This window comes from Sinohyriopsis cumingii, unplaced genomic scaffold (genome assembly GCF_028554795.1).
Source record: "Sinohyriopsis cumingii isolate HCF-2022 unplaced genomic scaffold, ASM2855479v2 utg000555l, whole genome shotgun sequence".
Lineage (NCBI taxonomy): Eukaryota > Metazoa > Mollusca > Bivalvia > Unionida > Unionidae > Sinohyriopsis > Sinohyriopsis cumingii.
Genome location: NW_028315910.1, coordinates 910,896 through 930,761, shown reverse-complemented (window position 1 = coordinate 930,761; position 19,866 = coordinate 910,896). Strand labels below are relative to the sequence as shown.

At 38.2% G+C, this 19,866-nt stretch overlaps 1 protein-coding gene across 1 annotated transcript in view; it reads right to left on the bottom strand.

Moving 5' to 3' along the window:
• LOC149773794 (poly(A) RNA polymerase, mitochondrial-like) overlaps positions 1 to 19,866 on the bottom strand; it is a 51,808-nt gene that overhangs the window by 10,192 nt on the left and 21,750 nt on the right. The window contains exons 4-6 of the mRNA XM_089946011.1: positions 18,353 to 18,568; positions 14,656 to 14,873; positions 8,407 to 8,636 (exon numbers count right to left, since the gene is read on the bottom strand). Coding sequence (XP_089802137.1) covers positions 8,407 to 8,636; positions 14,656 to 14,873; positions 18,353 to 18,568 — 664 coding nt within the window. The remainder of the gene's footprint in view (positions 1 to 8,406; positions 8,637 to 14,655; positions 14,874 to 18,352; positions 18,569 to 19,866) is intronic.

Sequence of the window (19,866 nt, the reverse complement as noted above, 5' to 3'; positions counted from 1 at the left end):
AAGCTGTGTGTGATACAGTCCATGGTCACTTACTTGTCAACTTCGTCTAAACTCTTCTTCAGAGATGACATTGTTGCATTGCACCTTTGATACGTGTCTGCGAGTGTGCCGAGTTTTGATTCAGACTAGACACAGACTTTGTTGTGCCTATTAGTTTTCATGGATGAATGCCTGTTGATAAAATTTTCAGCCATAGAAATCAGACTTAAGCTCAGTGCTGATGTGACCTCAAGGGTAATAAGGCTTGCAATGATTGTTGACAACATTCCAATTCCCACCACACTGGTATTTACAGACAGTCATCAGTGTGAAGTTAACACCATCCACCTTATTTACTGTGCATCTGTACTTTTTGTACAAAGCATGGGATTATTCAGCCTCTGACCATACAGTTTTAGCCTTGTCGATTCTGTTTAGGTGAAAATCTTGTGGGTCTTGGATATCTGGATATGTTGACATAATAATTCCTCAATAAGCAGAATAATATCAAACTTTGATTCGTGGTGGGAGTTGGTCAGCTTGTGGACCCACACCTTTATTGGACTGTTTGTGCTTATAGGTAAGACAGTGGCAACATAAAATAAACTAATGGCTTCCCGGATATCACCAGATTCAAAAAAATTACTCATTGTTACTCATTTCATACCTTCTGAGCTGGCTCAGTATCGTGTATCCTTTTATAACACCATCCTGGTAGACACAATGCTGGTTGCCCTTGTACACAAAAGAATTGTCTGCTATGTGAAACCCAAAGAAGGAGAATGACAGTACATATAGTGTAGTCAAAACAACTTCCGGTGGGTCTGACAGCCAGTTAGTTATTAACGTTTTAGTGACAGCATCATGCAGGTCAGTGGAGTTTTGCACATTTGCAGGGCAATGGGGTCTTGTACATTTTTGTTAAGTTGTTGTTCATTAACAGCACACTGCTCAATGTATCACCAGCCTTTATATTAAGGTGAAACAACTACCAGCCTTGTGACAAAGAGTTTTAGCATCTGGGGCAAAATTAAACAAGAGCAATGACCCCAAGGCACTTTCAGCTAGTGATGAAGAGTGAACCATGTAGACTTATCGTGTGCTTATCCTTAGTGGTTCCCAAGGGGTTTAGTACTAATTTTCAATCTCAAAATGTAATCGTGCACACCCACAAAATAACAGTCTAGAGTACCAGCCTGGGCATGCAGGTTGTACTGAGGACTGTCATGGGCATGCAGGCTTTACTGGGGACCGACATGAGCATGCATGCTGTAATGGGGACCAGCCGGGGACATGCAGGCTGTACTGAGGACTAGCATTGACATGCAGGCTATACTGGGGACCTCCAGCATGGGCATGCACGCTGCACTGGGGATCAGTCACTTCTCATCCTTTACTTGCCACTGCCCCCAAGAGAAGTCTGTTGTTTTGCACCACTTGCTTGAATTTTTCATAGAATAATGGGCTCTGTATAGGCTTAAATGCACCTAGTCAGAACAGGCTTCTGGCTGGATGTAAAAAGAGTACATTGCTATGCTTGAAGAGGTAATGCCCACATGATCATAGAAAATGGGAGATGCATGTATTGTGGTTGTCAGCCATAATGACATCCCCAAGGATGTCTTGTCATAACCAACCAGTAAGTTGGTCTCGAGCCAGGTGTGCACAAGAAAGTCTAACTAGGTCAGCTAACAAGCACATCATATGCATGCAGTCCTTTGTACTACCAACTGTATGGTTCCCATGCTTTTCTAAAGATTAATTTCCTGGTCATTTCCAAGGTTTTTTCCAGGATGAAATTAATATTTTCAAGGTCACATATGACCATTACTAAATGGAATTATAGAACATTTTAGATTATAAAACATGCCTTTTCGAACTCTAAAGATGTTTATATTTTAAGACTCTATAAGAAAACTCCTTAGTCATAAAAGATGATCATGTTCAATACCACAAAATGTATAACACAAATCTAGTTTTACTATATTCCCATAAATTGCCATGCAAGGTCATTACAATGTAAAGAATTAAAATTCTAACTTTACTTTGCTGACCTGCATTATGTTGCTATGTGGAAACAATATAATGAACATATATTAAGTTTGTTTCCTCTCAAACCTTTAATTCTAAAGAATTCTATAGCAATGTTGATGTATGTTATGTAAAAGTGTTATACAGAGTAAACATTTTCCATCAAAGTATGAAAAAACAATAAACACAAAGTATTAGAATCATACTTTGCAACAAAAAAAGTTTATCCCTGAATTTATCTGTGCCAATAAAATCCCAAACAAGGATTTTCAAACATTAAGACATTTTGGTTAAAAATCAATCATTTAAAAATCATTTACAAAGGGGCTGATAATACATTTCTCTGGCATTCTATTTAAGATCTGAAAACAACTACATGTCACAGTGTGATAGTTTCATACCAAAGTTCAGCATTTAGATTCGACATTTTGTACAACAAATCTGGCTTAAAATGAATACCAGTCTGTTTTCTAATCCAGGTTTCCTTTGAATGTCGGGTCAGAGAAATTGCATATCAAAAGTTTGGACCTGCCACCACCATGCGGTAGTGGCATATGGTAGTCACTTACTAGTGAGCCTAGCTAATGTAAATTATGTTATATCGAGTCACACCTGCATGAAATCAATAGGCTAATGATTTATTTGCTCAGAAATGTCAAGTATTATAATAGTTAGGTCTTTAATTCACTAACAGAATAAATGAAACGTGATATCAATAACAAACTCCTTTTTAATGTTCCTGCACAAAAATTCAATTATATTAAATGAAAGACAAATACCTTTTGTAAAAACCAGACAGAATATATATAATTCTAAACATATTTATTTGGAGAACAAGAAACCTGTCAATTGTCGCAGCAATCTGACCAGTCAGATTCATCAAGGAGAGCACATGTCAACATGGTAGTCAAGTGATACAACAAAACCCCGGTAGTTGTTATTGAAATAAATCTTGAAAATTTTGGGTTCTTTCGTTTTTGTATTTTTATTTCGACCAGCATATGACTTTCATTTGATATTTTTTAATTTTTTCTACAACATTTTAAGTGGGTTATTATTGCTATCAGGTGACTATTGGATCTTTGATGTCATGTGGGTTATTATTGCTATCAGGTGACTACTGGATCTATGATGTCATGAATATGTGGGTTATTATTGCTATCAGGTGACTACTGGATCTATGATGTCATGAATATGTGGGTTATTATTGATATCAGGTGACTACTGGATCTATGAAGTTATGTGGGTTGTGAGAATTGTGTACTTATGAGACTACCAATGGAAATCACAAGTACCAGGTCAAATTTTATCAATGCCCTAGTTTTTTATTTTGTCTTTCAGCACATTAAAGACATAATGATTTTAATACCCGCAATTTCTGAGAAAATAAATAATTTTCATATCAATTTCATGCATGAATGACTTGATTTAATAATGTTTAAGTTTGCAAGTCCACCTGGAAAGTAGCTACACTTTGCCACCACCATGTTGTTCTCTTGTGATGCTAAACTGGTTTTCATGTCTTCCATGTCAGAAAAGATATGGATATCGAGCTGTTTCTGGAAAAACTACTAGATGAATCTAATCCACCGAGCATTTGGACTGACTCATCAAATATGTTTATGACAAGCACCTAAATGATCCATACTGCAACCTATGAATATTCTCGTCAGAACTCGTTAAATTTAACTCACAATCAGTTTAGTTGCAACTCAATTACGTCATTTTTTCCAGTATGAAGTGGTGGCAAAAAATTCCTGGTTTTTTTCTGACTTTCATCAATATTTTCAAAATTCAAGGACTTTTCACAGTCTATAAATAAATGATAATTTTTCTGGACTTTTTCCCAATTTCCTGGTAGCCTGGGAACCCTACAAATGTATATTTTCTGATGATGTGACAAATTTAACTGTCCTTTGGAAGCCAGACTGTGGTCTGTTTCTTGTCAGAGATAATGGCTTGTATTGTGTCAAGCTGTGCAAGCACTCCTTGTTTGACCATAAACCACAGCAATGTAAGGGGTGCTAAGCAACGGTCTTGCGTGCATCCCTCATTTACATTAGTCTTGCTAAAGTGATGTCCAAACCAGCTAAGATAGCTGTGTGGCAGCCAGGAACAAACACCAAGGAGTGTATCTGTGTCAATTCTGTGAGGTCATGAGTAGCCTATTAATAGCAATACAGGTCATCTCCATTGCGAGGTGTGCAGCATAATCTCCCATTCCCTACAATCTGTCAGGGTAGAAGGAGACCATGTCAAGACTCCCATTCCCTACAATCTGTCTGGGGTAAAAGGAGACCATGTCAAGACTCCCAATCTCAGACACCTTGTAGCCATCATGGCTATTCCAAAAACCAACATATTGAAGCTTGATGCATGCCAACTAGATGTCCTCCAGCATGGATTTGCCGGTGCGCTTCCAGCCATTTTAAATTTCACTAATGACTTTGACTGCAAACCTGACTGCTACAGGCCTTGATAATCTGCCAGTTCAAACTGGTCTAGTTTTTGTCTCTGCCACCAAGGATCCAAACTGCTTTTGGCTCACCTTCCATAATCCACTGAATGGCGTTCCAGATATCACCCTCACAGAACATTATTCTGTGTACATGGGAAAGCAAAGGCCTTGAGGTCGGCATATCCGTTGTGAATGATGAACTCCACTGCAGCCCTCACTAGAAATACTTTCCACAGTTATAAATTTCACTGCCAGCAATGTTTTTCAATATAACAGCATACCAGAGGATTCCTTTCAGCTTGGCCATATCATTGATGGTTGCACCCATCTGATGGAATCATCTTTCCTACTAAACAGTTTTAGTATGGCAGTGAGGGCATTTACAAAATATTAGTATGGCAGTATGCAAAATATTAGTATGGCAATATGCCTGTGAGGACATTTACAAAATATTAGTATGGCAGTATGCCTGTGAGGGCATTTACAAAATATTAGTATGGCAATATGCCTGTGAGGGCATTTACAAAATATTAGTATGGCAGTATGCCTGTGAGGGCATTTACAAAATATTAGTATGGCAATATGCCTGAGGGCATTTACAAAATATTAGTATGGCAATATGCCTGTGAGGACATTTACAAAATATTAGTATGGCAATATGCCTGTGAGTGATTTACAAAATATTAGTATGGCAATATGCCTGTGAGGGCATTTACAAAATATTAGTATGGCAGTATGGCTGTGAGGGCATTTACAAAATATTAGTATGGCAATATGCCTGTGAGGACATTTACAAAATATTAGTATGGCAGTATGCCTATGAGGGCATTCACAAAATATTAGTATGGCAATATGCCTGTGAGGGTATTTACAAAATATTAGTATGGCAATATGGCTGTGAGGGCATTTACAAAATATTAGTATGGCAATATGCCTGTGAGGACATTTACAAAATATTAGTATGGCAATATGCCTGTGAGGACATTTACAAAATATTCTACTGCATACTGTGCATAGCAGTTTAGGTCACCCTCCCTTGATAGAGTCAGGTTGGACTCTCTAACACAGTATACATTACTGCAGCCAATGGACATTACTGCAGCCAATGGACATTACTGCAGCCACTGCAGCATTCTCATAGTAAGGCTTGTCAATACCAGTAATAAGTCTAGGTTTCAAATCATATGCAAGTTTAACCAACTTTTTGTTCTTGTGCTCTTCTGTTTTCATTAGGTTAGTTTAGCCAGTTACACTAAACTCCCCATCCTCCTCCTCCCTTCTGCACTATTTTCATCAACCCATCATCCTGAATGATGCAAATGAGAAACATTTTTACGTGTCGGAACAGGCACAAGAAGGAACACCTATTTAAAATTAAACTACTGCCTCACACTAGGTATTAAGACATAATGTCAATGTCTCAAAGTCTGTCTTGGTCTTTTTCTTCTATATGAAACATGTGCAATACCACTGACTTCAAACTCTTTCTTGGCATCATACAGATGATGATATCAATCAAGGTCTTCATTTGTTTGGGGACAGGTGCTGGGCACAGTACTACCCTGACAAAATCAAAGGGGACTTCTTCCTTAATTCCAATGGTGCCCAAGCAGTCAAATCCCTGCCTCGTGCTGCCTGCTCCGCTTTCTTGAGCCAAGAAATCTCTGCACATACTGCTTGTTGGTGATCAAGTTTCTCCGAGAGCTACCTCAGTGCTGTACGACCAACGGAATAAGGGTGTCAAACAATCGTACTTGCTGTGCATGTGCCATTAAGATCAGATATATCTGAGCAGTAAACTTTTCAAAGTTTTTATAAAAAAATCAGCTAACAGCAGAAATTCTTCAAGCAGCCAAGTGTTTCTTTCCAGAGGCGTGCTTGTCAAGTGAATGAGCCACATGTTCTGCAAAGTGAGTAGCTTTCCTAAGGCATGCTTGCAAAGTGAATGAGCCACATGCCCTGCAAAGCAAGTAGCTTTCCTAAGGCATGCTTGCAAAGTGAATGAGCCACATGTCCTGCAAAGTAAGTAGCTTTTCTAAGGCATGCTTGCAAAATGAATGAGCCACATGTCCTGCAAAGTGAGTAGCTTTCCTAAGTCATGCTTGCAAAGTGAATGAGCCACATGTCTTGTGAGCAGCTTTCCTAAGACATGCTTATCAAGTGAATGAGCCACATGTCCTGCAAAGCAAGTAGCTTTCCTAAGGCATGCTTGCAAAGTGAATGAGCCACATGTCCTGCAAAGTAAGTAGCTTTCCTAAGGCATGCTTGCAAAGTGAATGAGCCACATGTCCTGCAAACTGAGTAGCTTTCCTAAGGCATGCTTGCAAAATGAATGAGCCACATGTCTTGTGAGCAGCTTTCCTAAGACATGCTTATCAAGTGAATGAGCCACATGTCCTGCAAAGCAAGTAGCTTTCCTAAGGCATGCTTGCAAAGTGAATGAGCCACATGTCCTGCAAAGTGAGTAGCTTTCCTAAGGCATGCTTGCAAAGTGAATGAGCCACATGTCTTGTGAGCAGCTTTCCTAAGACATGCTTATCAAGTGAATGAGCCACATGTCCTGCAAAGCAAGTAGCTTTCCTAAGGCATGCTTGCAAAGTGAATGAGCCACATGTCCTGCAAAGTAAGTAGCTTTCCTAAGGCATGCTTGCAAAGTGAATGAGCCACATGTCCTGCAAAGTGAGTAGCTTTCCTAAGGCATGCTTGCAAAGTGAATGAGCCACATGTCCTGCAAAGTTATTATCTTTCCTAAGGCATGCTTGTCAAGTGAATGGGACACATGTCCTGCAAAGTGAGTAGCTTTCCTAAGGCATGCTTGTCAAGTGAATGGGACACATGTCCTGCATAGTGAGTAGCTTTCCTAAGGAATGCTTGTCAAGTGAATGAGCCACATGTCCTGCAAAGTGAGTAGCATGCCCTAACACTAATACCACACCGATGCAAGAATTATTTCCACCACCCCTGTGAAATCATTGTGCAGGTATTTACAGTATTCTTTATACAACTCTTGCCACCATTCTCAGTACTTCTCTATGTGATCCATGCATAAGCATGTCTGCCTCAATGCATGTTAATCTGTATACATAATTAGCCGGGTACCTCTAAACTGCATATTTTTACAAGTTGGTATACATAATTAGCTGGGTACCTGTAAATTGCATATTTTACAAGTTGGTAAACATAATTTGCTGGGTACCTCAAAACTGCATATTTTTACAAGTTAAATACCATGTTTAAAATAAGCGTTGTTTTAACTGGGACCTAGAGTATAAATGTTTTAGAGACCCTGATGCTGGACCTTATGACTCAAGGGAGACTACCCAGGAGTTGCACATCTTTTCCCAGATTTTTGTTGCTGCCGGAAGGCAAATTGGATACTTAAAAAAATATGTTTAGTGCATATTTATGGTAAAGGGAAGCTCTGTGTGGTCTGATAGTTTACTCTGTTTGCCTATCCTGATGCTCCAGTGATTGAGTTTTGAGTTCAAACTGGAATCCTTCACTTGAAATGTTTTATTAATGTCAAGACAGTGTTTGGAATGCTAACCTAGAAGACTTGAGTCTGCTATGCAAAAATCAAGTCTATGTAATTTTAATATGAATAGCACATCAATTTTTCATGTCCCTTGTGACCTTATCTTCAGATGTCAACTGCAATACAATTATACCAACTGCAAAGTAGGCTACTTTGATAAAATAACCTAAAGTACAAGTCATATGAATCATAGTGAACAGTCTACAATACTTTGACGTTTTAATTTTTGGGACATAATGTAACACGATTCAAACTGTTAGGATGGTCTACTTCATTGTGATCAGGAATTCATAGGCAATATTTCACTAAACTGTGGTGTGATTTTATCAATTAATATCTTCCTACTTCATTATCAACTATTGGAGAAAAATGTCATAGATAACGATTTTGAATTTTATCATACCTGCCAAATTACAAAGTCTGTTAACTGATGGTAGGATTGGATTTTTTCTTGTCTGTAAGAAGAAGATCACCAACATGATCAGGGTAAAATTGGACGGATAAGGACTTGGTCGCTGTACAACGGTAACTCCACAATCATGTGCCCACAGTTTAACGGCATAAATGAGTGGTCTGAATCTGGCATCTAATTCTCCATATGTCCATAATAACTCAGTCATCTTGAGGCCTGATCTGGAAATATAAATAAAATTAGAATTTTAATCCAATGATTAAGAAGAAACCCTATTATCATTCATCTAGTTTACATAACATATGACCATTTTGTTGTTGTTGTTGTAGGGCTTAACACCATTTTTCAGCACACGATAGGCCATACATGGCAGCCAGTATTAGTGGTGGAGGAAAAACCCGGGAAAACCCCGGAAAGAACCATTGACCCATGAGAAGCTACTGGCAAGCTTTCTCACATATCCACATTAGCCGAATCCTGGACTCGAACCCACACAGACAGAGGTGAGATGGCAGTGATCTGTAACTGAGAGCACTTTAGACCACTCAGGGCCCCTATGACCATTTTATTTGGCAGTTTATTCAGTACTGTAAGAACACACCCCTATTTAAACCCAAACTTGTTTTGTCTTTTATTATATACAGTCTACAGACCTGCCAACTAGGTGAAAATTGAATCAGGGCAATTTTGACATCGTAAGTATCGTCTTTCAATTTGCACCAAATCAACAGAAATTATTCCTTTCTGTAGTAGACTTGATGCTTAAATGTTTTCTTAAGTACGTGTTTGTTGTCCAAATTATATTTGTATTGAAAAATGTATTCACTATAATAAAATGAACACAGAGCAAAACACACACATTTCAAATCAACTTCACAATGGCAGCTGATGAAACTGGAAATGAAGAATATCTAACCATCTGATTTGACTGAACAAGAGAATTTGACCAAAAGCGATTGAAACTTACTCACTGAAGTGTGCAAAAATAATTTCTTTGGTATACACATTCTTTTTCCATGCAAAGCCAGGACATTCCCAAATACATCAGGTCTCATTCTGATAAGAATTCTAAACAGAAAATTACATTCAAGTTCCTGCACACGACCAAGTCCCCTCAAGATCAGACAAGAAATATTATCTCAAGAGAGATAACTCTGACAGTTATATGCAAAATTCCTTATTATGTGCAGATTCTACTTATTATAGAACCATGATGATATTAACACGTTTACCGTGTCTAAGCAATCATCCCACAGTTTGCATAATGCAGTCTGGGCACAGTTCTATTCAAATGATAAGATAGTGGCAATCATCCCCCAGTTTGAATAATGCCAGTCTGGACACAGTTCTATTCAAATGATAAGATAGTGGCAATCATCCCCCAGTTTGCATAATGCCAGTCTGGACACAGCTCTATTCAAATGATAAGATAGTGGCAATCATACCACAGATGGATGATGCCAGTCTGGGCACAGTTCTATTCAAATGATAAGATAGTGGCAATCATCCCACAGTTTGCATAATGCCAGTCTGGGCACAGTTCTATTCAAATGATAAGATAGTGGCAATCATCCCCCAGTTTGAATAATGCCAGTCTGGACACAGCTCTATTCAAATGATAAGATAGTGGCAATCATACCACAGATGGATGATGCCAGTCTGGGCACAGTTCTATTCAAATGATAAGATAGTGGCAATCATCCCACAGTTTGCATAATGCCAGTCTGGGCACAGTTCTATTCAAAAGTGTAAGATAGTGGCAATCATACCACAGATGGATGATGCCAGTCTGGGCACAGTTCTATTAAAATGTTATGCTAGTAGCAATCATCCAATGGTCTGGATGACATTCATACCAGTCTGTATAAATCCAATGAGGGCACAATTACATTCAAATGGTATGACAGTGGCAATCATCCCACAGTTGGATAATGCCAGTCTCTGCCAAGTTCTAATCAAATGCTATGATAGTGGCAATCTTTACACACTCTGGATAATGCCAGTCTGGGCACAATTACAGTGTGACCCCACTATAACACACTCGCATTATAACACTGTAATTCGGATGTACAGTAAAACCTGTCAAGAGCGACCTCTGCTATAAGCAACCACCTGTCATTTCCAACCACAATCGTAATGCATGGATCGATTTTACAATATAAACGCTCTGTTATGAACAACCACCTGCTGAACGCAACCAGCGACTGCGATTTCTTGGCAAAATATGCATTTTGACACTGCTATGAACCACTGCATCGCCAAAAAAAACCAACAGATTGACACCACTGACCTTAACTTAATCCTTTGTAAACACTAGAGCTCGGGATAAATGTAGCATGCAAACAAAGTGCACATTAAATAACACTATAGTTGAACAACCATATATCGAGATAAACACCTCTAACCATCATTTAATCCTTTGTAACAAAGACTGCATAAATAGTAAAGACTGCTCTAATAAAGTATTTAAAAAGAATTTGTCTTGCTACAGTACCAGTTTTGTGAAATTTACAACTCCAGCGTACAGTGTCATTTGTAAACTGCAGTAAACCAGACTAAAGTACATGTCACTAACCGCCATTGTAGAGCCAAAGTCATGTGAATAGCCAGTAAAAGTAACATCAACGGGAGTAATGATGGATATACGCAGTCAATTTAGAGGTTTGCATTTTTTCTTTATCTTTATGAAAACTCACAAAACGCCGGTAGTCCTTATGTCCCAGTGAGAAATCGTTTGAAAGGGCTTCAGTGTAGGTTTGAGTACATCGTTTGTCTTTCCAGTTAATCGATAATGCCTGGAGGGTGAATGAGCTCATTGTCTTTAATACTAGTAAGTGAGAATCATTTCCTGATTTTTTTAAAATTATTTTTTATTTCTTTTGTTAGTGTTTCACCAAGCCACCATCTGTTTACCTGGGTGCAGATGGTCGCAACCTTTGTTTATCGAGCTATAACGCTCTTGATTTAAACTTCGTCTCAGAATAAATGTATTGTTTCTTGACGAGTTAATCATGTCTTTTGGTTTCATTCATTGGTACATAATATATATTTATTCCACATTTCCCCAAAACCTGATCAAAACCGATAGTCTTTATAATGTCAACACTAATAACAATGGCAGAACCTCCGCTGAGAAAAAGAAAAATTTTAACACTGGATGAAAGGATTAATGTCACTGAAAGAAATGAAAAAGGGGAGAGCGCTAGCAAAATAGCAGTCAGCTTAAGCATCGGTAAAACGCAAGTTCAAAATGTAATCAAAGACAAGAGTCCATTAGAAACGAATGGCAGAAAGGTGCACAAGCACAGAGGAAATATGCCATGGCACGACGGACAGTTTACGGAGATCTGAACGAACGAGTATGGGAGTGGTTTTGTGTTGCAAGGAGTAAAAACATACCAGTAAGTGGAAAGTTGAATCAGGAAAAGGCAATAATTGAGATGCATGTTCAGACCAAACAGCTGAGTAAAACTGTCAACAAAGAAGTATAATGGATTTCTTAAAAAACAAGTGAATAAGTGTATAGAATAAGATATATACATCATATCTAACTGTTCATTTTTTTGTACATATTAATGTGATGATCAAACATAAATTTTCTTCTCGTTGTTTGATAGATGTATATCTTTATTATATAAAGATATTTTGAGAGGAATGCATGCAATATTTAACAAGATTTATGAATAAAGGATATGATACATGTACAGTGAGTATGGGTATTATTTATTTTTCAACAATGCTAACTAATGACTCTAAAAACCAGTCCATTTTCACACACCTCTTATGAGACCAACTGTCTTGAGAGACCGCTTTTGGTTGGCAGAAGGGGTGGTCTCTCATAACAGGTTTTACTGTAACATGGTTGTGCTGTGACTCCTGAAATTTTATATACATGTATTTTTCTCGTACATAAAAAATTTCTTTTCTACAAGTAAGAAAAAACGTAAAATGTTTATTATTATTTTGGGGAAGAGATCATGTATGAATAATACAAGACGATTGTGGCAAGCTCCTGAAATTTAATATGCATTTTTCTCGTATATGAAAAAAAAGTTTTTTCTTCTTAAAAGTACGAAAATAACACATAGAAAGTTTATTCTGGGATCGCGTAGGGCTTCACCAATGTTGCAAACTGTGATTTTTCTTTCCTTATTGGCGGCAAAAAAAATACTATCTGGTGATTTATTTTTCTTGCAGACATTTGTTGGCTGTTTAAACTTGTATATACAACCATTGGTTTGGAGTGAAGAATTTCAGAGGCCCCATGAAAGGAAGCCGCAAACTTGATATAAAATGCACTGACAATTTTCTATTGTTACATAAACAAATCCTTTGTCCATATTGACAAACCATCTTAACAGTGCATTGTTATATCATAATCCACTTATGTTGGCATCTAGCATGAGTACTATATGTTGTGAGATATCTGCTTTTATGTTGTTGACATTTCTGGTAGCAGAGATCAACTGGACTAGACATTATCTCGTAGTCTATCTTTCATCATACATTAAAGACAGACAGATCATGCTCCCTAATACTGTCTATGCAAGACAATAAGACTCACACATTCAAGACAGATCATGCTCCCTAATACTGTCTATGCAGGACAATACGACTCACACATTCAAGACAGATCATGCTCCCTAATAATGTCTATGCAGGACAAGACTCACACATTCAAGACAGATCATGCTCCCTAATACTGTCTATGCAAGACAATACGACACACACATTCAAGACTGATCATGCTCCCTAATACTGTCTATGCAGGACAATAAGACTCACATCACACATTAAAGACAGATCATGCTCCCTAATTCTGTCTATGCAGGACAATAAGACTCACACATTAAAGGCTGATAGATCATGCTCCCTAATTCTGTCTATGCAAGACAATACGACTCACACATTCAAGACTGATCATGCTCCCTAATACTGTCTATGCAGGACTATAAGACTCACACATTAAAGACAGATCATGCTCCCTAATTCTGTCTATGCAAGACAATACGACTCACACATTCAAGACTGATCATGCTCCCTAATACTGTCTATGCAGGACTATAAGACTCACACATTCAAGACTGATCATGCTCCCTAATACTGTCTATGCAGGACAATAAGACTGGCACATTAAAGACAGATCATGCTCCCTAATACTGTCTATGCAGGACAATAAGACTCACACATTAAAGACAGATCATGCTCCCTAATTCTGTCTATGCAAGACAATATGACACACACATTCAAGACTGATCATGCTCCCTGATACTGTCTATGCAGGACAATAAGACTCACACATTAAAGACAGACAGATCATGCTCCCTAATTATGTCTATGCAAGACAACAAGACTCACACATTCAAGACTGATCATGCTCCCTAATTCTGTCTATTCAGGACAATAAGACTCACACATTCAAGACTGATCATGCTCCCTAATACTGTCTATGCAGGACAATAAGACTCACACACTAAAGACAGATCATGCTCCCTAATACTGTCTATGCAGGACAATACGACTCACACATTCAAGACAGATCATGCTCCCTAATAATGCATATGCAAGACAATAAGACTCACATCACCCATTAAAGACAGATCATGCTCCCTAATTCTGTCTATGCAAGACAATAAGACTCACACATTCAAGACTGATCATGCTCCCTAATACTGTCTATGCAGGACAATAAAACTCGCATCACACATTAAAGACAGATCATGCTCCCTAATAATGTCTATGCAGGACAATAAGACTCACACATTAAAGGCAGACTGGTCATGCTCCCTAATACTGTCTATGCAAGACAATAAGACTCGCATCACACATTAAAGACAGATCATGCTCCCTAATAATGTCTATGCAGGACAATAAGACTCACACATTAAAGACAGATCATGCTCCCTAATACTGTCTATGCAGGACAATACGACTCACACATTCAAGACTGATCATGCTCCCTAATTCTGTCTATGCAAGACAATAAGACTCACATTCAAGACAGACAGATCATGCTCCCTAATACCGTCTAAGACTTACACATTAAGAATGGACAGATCACCTTCCAGTCTTGTCACTGCTTTCTGTGCAATGCAGTAAGACTTACATGTTAAAAATGGACAGATCACCTTGCAGTCTCGTCACTGCTTTCTGTGCAATGCAGTAAGACTTACATGTTAAAAATGGACAGATCACCTTGCAGTCTTGTCACTACTTTCTGTGCAGTATAATAATACTTACAAGTTAAGAATGGACATATCACACTCCTTATCCAGCGATCCATGATGAAACTTGAGTATTGGAACACGGGCATGTGGAACTCTGACACAGTTTGAGACAGAAGGAAGAAGACTTACAAGATATGACATCAGATTTACAATATCTTGTTCCATCTGCCGCTCATTACTTTTATAAGACTTTGACATGTACTTCAGCTTGGGTTTACCATTTCTGCCAGCCTGAAAATTCACAGATACCACTAGCAGTTAAGTAAACTGTTATCGCTGTGTTCATCATCGTTATTTATGTGCATTTTAACAGTTGATTAAACATAGCTGATTTAACAATTTAATTTAAACAATGAACTCAGTTTTAAACAAATATACTGATTGCCAAATCTTGTCAATCATCAGTTACTACTCGACCAAATGTGAAAACTCGTCCAGTATTAAATGCAAGATGGGCTTGGGAGGGTGTGCCCACCTTATGATTGGTAAGTATGGGAGGGTATGCCCATCTTTTGATTGGCAAGTATGGGAGGGTGTGCCCATCTTATGATTGGTAAGTATGGGAGGGTATGCCTATCTTATGATTGACAAGTATGGGCGGGTGTGCCCATCTTATGATTGGTAAGTATGGGAGGGTGTGCCTATCTTATGATTGGTAAGTATGGAAGGGTGTGCCCATCTTATGACTGGCAAGTATGGGAGGGTGTGCCCATCTTATGATTGGTAAGTATGGGAGGGTGTGCCCATCTTATGATTGGCAAGTATGGGAGGGTGTGCCCATCTTATGATTGGCAAGTATGGGAGGGTGTGCCCATCTTATGATTGGCAAGTATGGGAGGGTGTGCCCATCTTATGATTGGTAAGTATGGGAGGGTGTGCCCATCTTATGACTGGCAAGTATGGGAGGGTGTGCCCATCTTATGATTGGTAAGTATGGGAGGGTGTGCCCATCTTACGATTGGTAAGTATGGGAGGGTGTGCCCATCTTACGATTGGTAAGTATGGGAGGGTGTGCCCATCTTATGATTGGTAAGTATGGGAGGGTGTGCCCATCTTATGATTGGTAAGTATGGGAGGGTGTGCCCATCTTATGACTGGCAAGTATGGGAGGGTGTGCCCATCTTATGATTGGTAAGTATGGGAGGGTGTGCCCATCTTATGATTGGTAAGTACGGGAGGGTGTGCCCATCTTATGATTGGCAAGTATGGGAGGGTGTGCCCATCTTATGATTGGCAAGTATGGGAGGGTGTGCCCATCTTATGATTGGCAAGTATGGGAGGGTGTGCCCATCTTATGATTGGTAAGTATGGGAGGGTGTGCCCATCTTATGAATGGCAAGTATGGGAGGGTGTGCCCATCTTATGATTGGTAAGTATGGGAGGGTGTGCCCATCTTATGGTTGGTAAGTATCATCAAAGAAACATATTTTGTAAAAAAAATTGGGTTTTACTTCAAATATGTTTTCTGATCAAAATATGTTCAAAGAATAGGTCTGAGAAGAGAGTTACATCCCCCTTACCACTGGATTGGTACTCGCCCTAGACTCCTCTGTTGACATTATGTCCCACCAGTTCAAACTGACCCCTTGGGAATGAAAGATTTCCAAGTTAAAAGATTGAGAATGTTATGTCAGACTTTCACCCAACACAACAGTTTGTATGTAGATGCATTCAAATGCTATGTTTGCTCCTACCTTGTGACCCAACAAGTTTAAGAAAATACTCTGGTCTTGGGATGGTTCCTTGTAAGCTGAGTAGATAAACCATAGTATCCAAAATGACAGCCTACTGCCAGGCTAGCGCCAACAAGAAAATACTCTGGTCTTGGGATGGTTCTTTGTGGGATGAGTAGATAACCCATAGTATCCAAAATGACGGCCTAAGTAAAATATTATCTCATTCTTCTATGAGTAGTACGAACAAGTTCTCCCACAACCAATTAGCTCTGTTCACTTTAGGTATTATTTCCGAGCCCCCATGGGATCCTGTAGGTGCATGTGAGTGAGAGGTTTAAAGAAAAAAAAAAGAAAGAAAAAAAAAACTCCCTCCTTCTCTTACCTATTCTCTGAACATATTATGATCAGGTAACATATTTGAAAAAGAAGCCAAGTTTTGGAGCAAAATATGTATTTTCAGTATTTACTCAATCATAACATATACGTCCTTCTTGCAGTTACATCACATCAGCTCCATTAGTAACTCATGACTGATAAGATCCGGTACCAAGATGAAAACTGAGTGGCTACCTGCTCTTGGCAATGAAAGCTATCATGAGTGAAATCTTACAACTGTGGAATAAAGGAAATATAGGTAGTCAGGGAAAGTGGATAAAGGATGTCTTATTCAACCCACGAAAAGACCCATGATGGTAAAACATGTCTGAAATCAAAGAACAGCAGCCCTTGATTGTGACTGGACCTAACTTACCCCTCAGAGTGCTACAGTTAGCTACCTGTAAACTAAAGGTTGAAGGCAGACAAATTTCTGATTGCACGACTAGAAGCGAACCCTCCATCTACCTGGCTTTAAAAGTGGTACGTTTTCTTGCCTGAGCAATGCTATCCACTACTTTTTTGAAAACCATTTCTATCCGAGGGCCTGCTTGACGCATCAGGTATGCAGGTTCGACATGTCTGGGTTCAAATGGTCAACCTGCATCCATGGCTGTTTATGCCATTTGGAAGAAGGAAAAATCTTCTTGGGAATTTTTGCTGCTAAATTCAATGGGTCACTGATCAATAATTTTTCCCACTTGACAGGAGCAATCAGGATAAGATGGCACTTCAATCCCTCACTTTTATAAGACTTTAAGAATCGGAGAGATCGTGAGAGAATATGCATCAGGACCAACTGGGGTTTCCAACTTGAGAGACAATAGTCAGGAGTTTTATTGTTGTTGTTGTTGTTCTAGGGTTTAACGCCATTTTTCAGCACAAGATAGGCTATACATAATAGTCAGGAGTTTTGTATTCATACTCGTTGCTAGTAAGTAAGCATGAGATGTGAACAGGTTTCCACTTGTATATAAATAAATATTTATGTTTCTTATAGATATTAAATGTTATATACGTTTATATACATACGTATGCAACAGTTTCTTGTAATATTTTTGTTATTGTGTAAAGGAAAAGCAAAATGTCATTTTGGGGGTTAAAAGAAAACAAAAAAAATGGACTAAAAAATGTTTCCTTAAATAAATATAAAGTATATTCAACTAAAAGACAAGACATTTACATTATATAAACAAAATATATTAAGATAATGGAATATAAGACATTTACATTAAACAAACATAATATATAATAATGTAATGGAATATATGACATTTTTATTAAACAAAATGTAATAAAAGACCAGAAAAATTATGTAAATTATATGGAGTGCAGCATAGGGTAGGCTCAATATGGACAACGTAGAGAGCATAAGGGTAGCTGGGAAAACCCCAAGGGACACGGGGAAGTGTCCCATCTATTGGACTACGTTAACTTTAACCTGAAAACAGTATACACATCAACAATGAATTTTTGTTTCTAGGTAAAACACATATTAATTCAAAATCCTTTGAGTATGTTTGTTATACATATGTAAGCAAAACAAAAATTACTTTGAAATCCTTTAAATGAATCTTGCAATATAAGCTCCTCCCATAATTTTATAAGCTCCTCCCATAAACAGTTTACACTTCCCATGTTACAAAAAACTAAACTTGCATTTGAGGGCGGCTGACAATTCAGGTCAAGGGTCATATCTACATCACATCCAGGCAACCCCAAGCCATTTACACCGGATCCAAAGGGCAAAATTGAGCAGGATGGGAACAGTGGTCTTGCAAGGTCCTGGACAAATGAACACAGCAAGTAATGGTATCTTTGTTCCAGTTCTGACATTCTCAAAGTCTTGTATATCAAATTGATTTGGTCAGTCATCTGAAAAAAAGACAAGTTCTTAGCTACAGTAAATAAAAGAATTTAAGTGATTATAGCAAGGATACTGAAAACCAATTTTTCCAGTAAAATGGTTTTATTGATCAAACTTAACAAATCAAAATCCCTTAGAACTACTACTAAAGGATTAAATGATCATGGTTGGCTATTTATCGATGTGTAAATTTTACCTACTCACTCACAAAGGACTTTATGTTAACTTTGTGAGTGATTAGGTAAAATTTATACATCGATAAATACCCAACCCAACCATGGTCATTTAATCCTTATAATTACAATTTTGTCCTTTCTTTCATCAAATCAACTTATTCCATAAACAATGCATTCCAATTTAAGTAGCACGTACTTTCATTTTCCACTTCACGTCGCCCCATAATACATAACCTGTACAGAATTACATGAACATATCGACTACTGTCACAGTTAAGTTTATTCAGAAACTTCATACTTTACATCTTAGGCAATGGCTACCGGTGGTTTCAACACATTTAGCTTATTTACAAGTCTTGTTCAATTTTAGTCAGTCCCATCTGCTACGTCAGATGACCATGACCTTACATAATAACCGCTGATACGGAATGAACAAGTGTGCTAGATTAAATTTAGAATCGAACCTTAAATCATAATGATTTTATCAATGAACAACATGGAAATATGAACAAGATGATGCTATCCCTTACTAACATAAAGGTAACAATTAAATAAATTGCATACAGGAATAACATTTTAAATCATTCTCAACAGCGTTAATTCTTGTTGTTGTTGTAGGGTTTAATGCCATTTTTCAGCTCACGATAGGCTATACATGGCGGCCAGTATTAATGGTGGAGGAAGAACCCGGGAAAACCTCGGAAAGAACCACTGACCCACGAGAAGCTACTGGCAAGCTTTCTCACATACCCACATTGGCTGAATCCGAGACTCAAACCCATGCAGACAGAGGTGAGATGGCAGTGATCCGTAATGGAGAGCACTTCAGACCACTCGGGGGCCCCCCCTTAATTCTTGTGAAGACCTGTTTAGTGACCTAATGTCAGATGAAATGTAACTACTGTCAGTTACGTTTATTCAGCAACTTCATACTTTACATCTTAGGCAATAACTACCCATGGTGTCAGCACATTTCTTTTCATATAAAAAAAATAACATTCTTTTTTAATTTTAGTATGTACTATATATACAGGAATAACATTTTATATCTTTTTCATCAGTGTTATTACTTAACAAGACCCTTTCAGTTATCTAATGTGAAATTAAATGTGCAGTTGTTAAATGTAGAG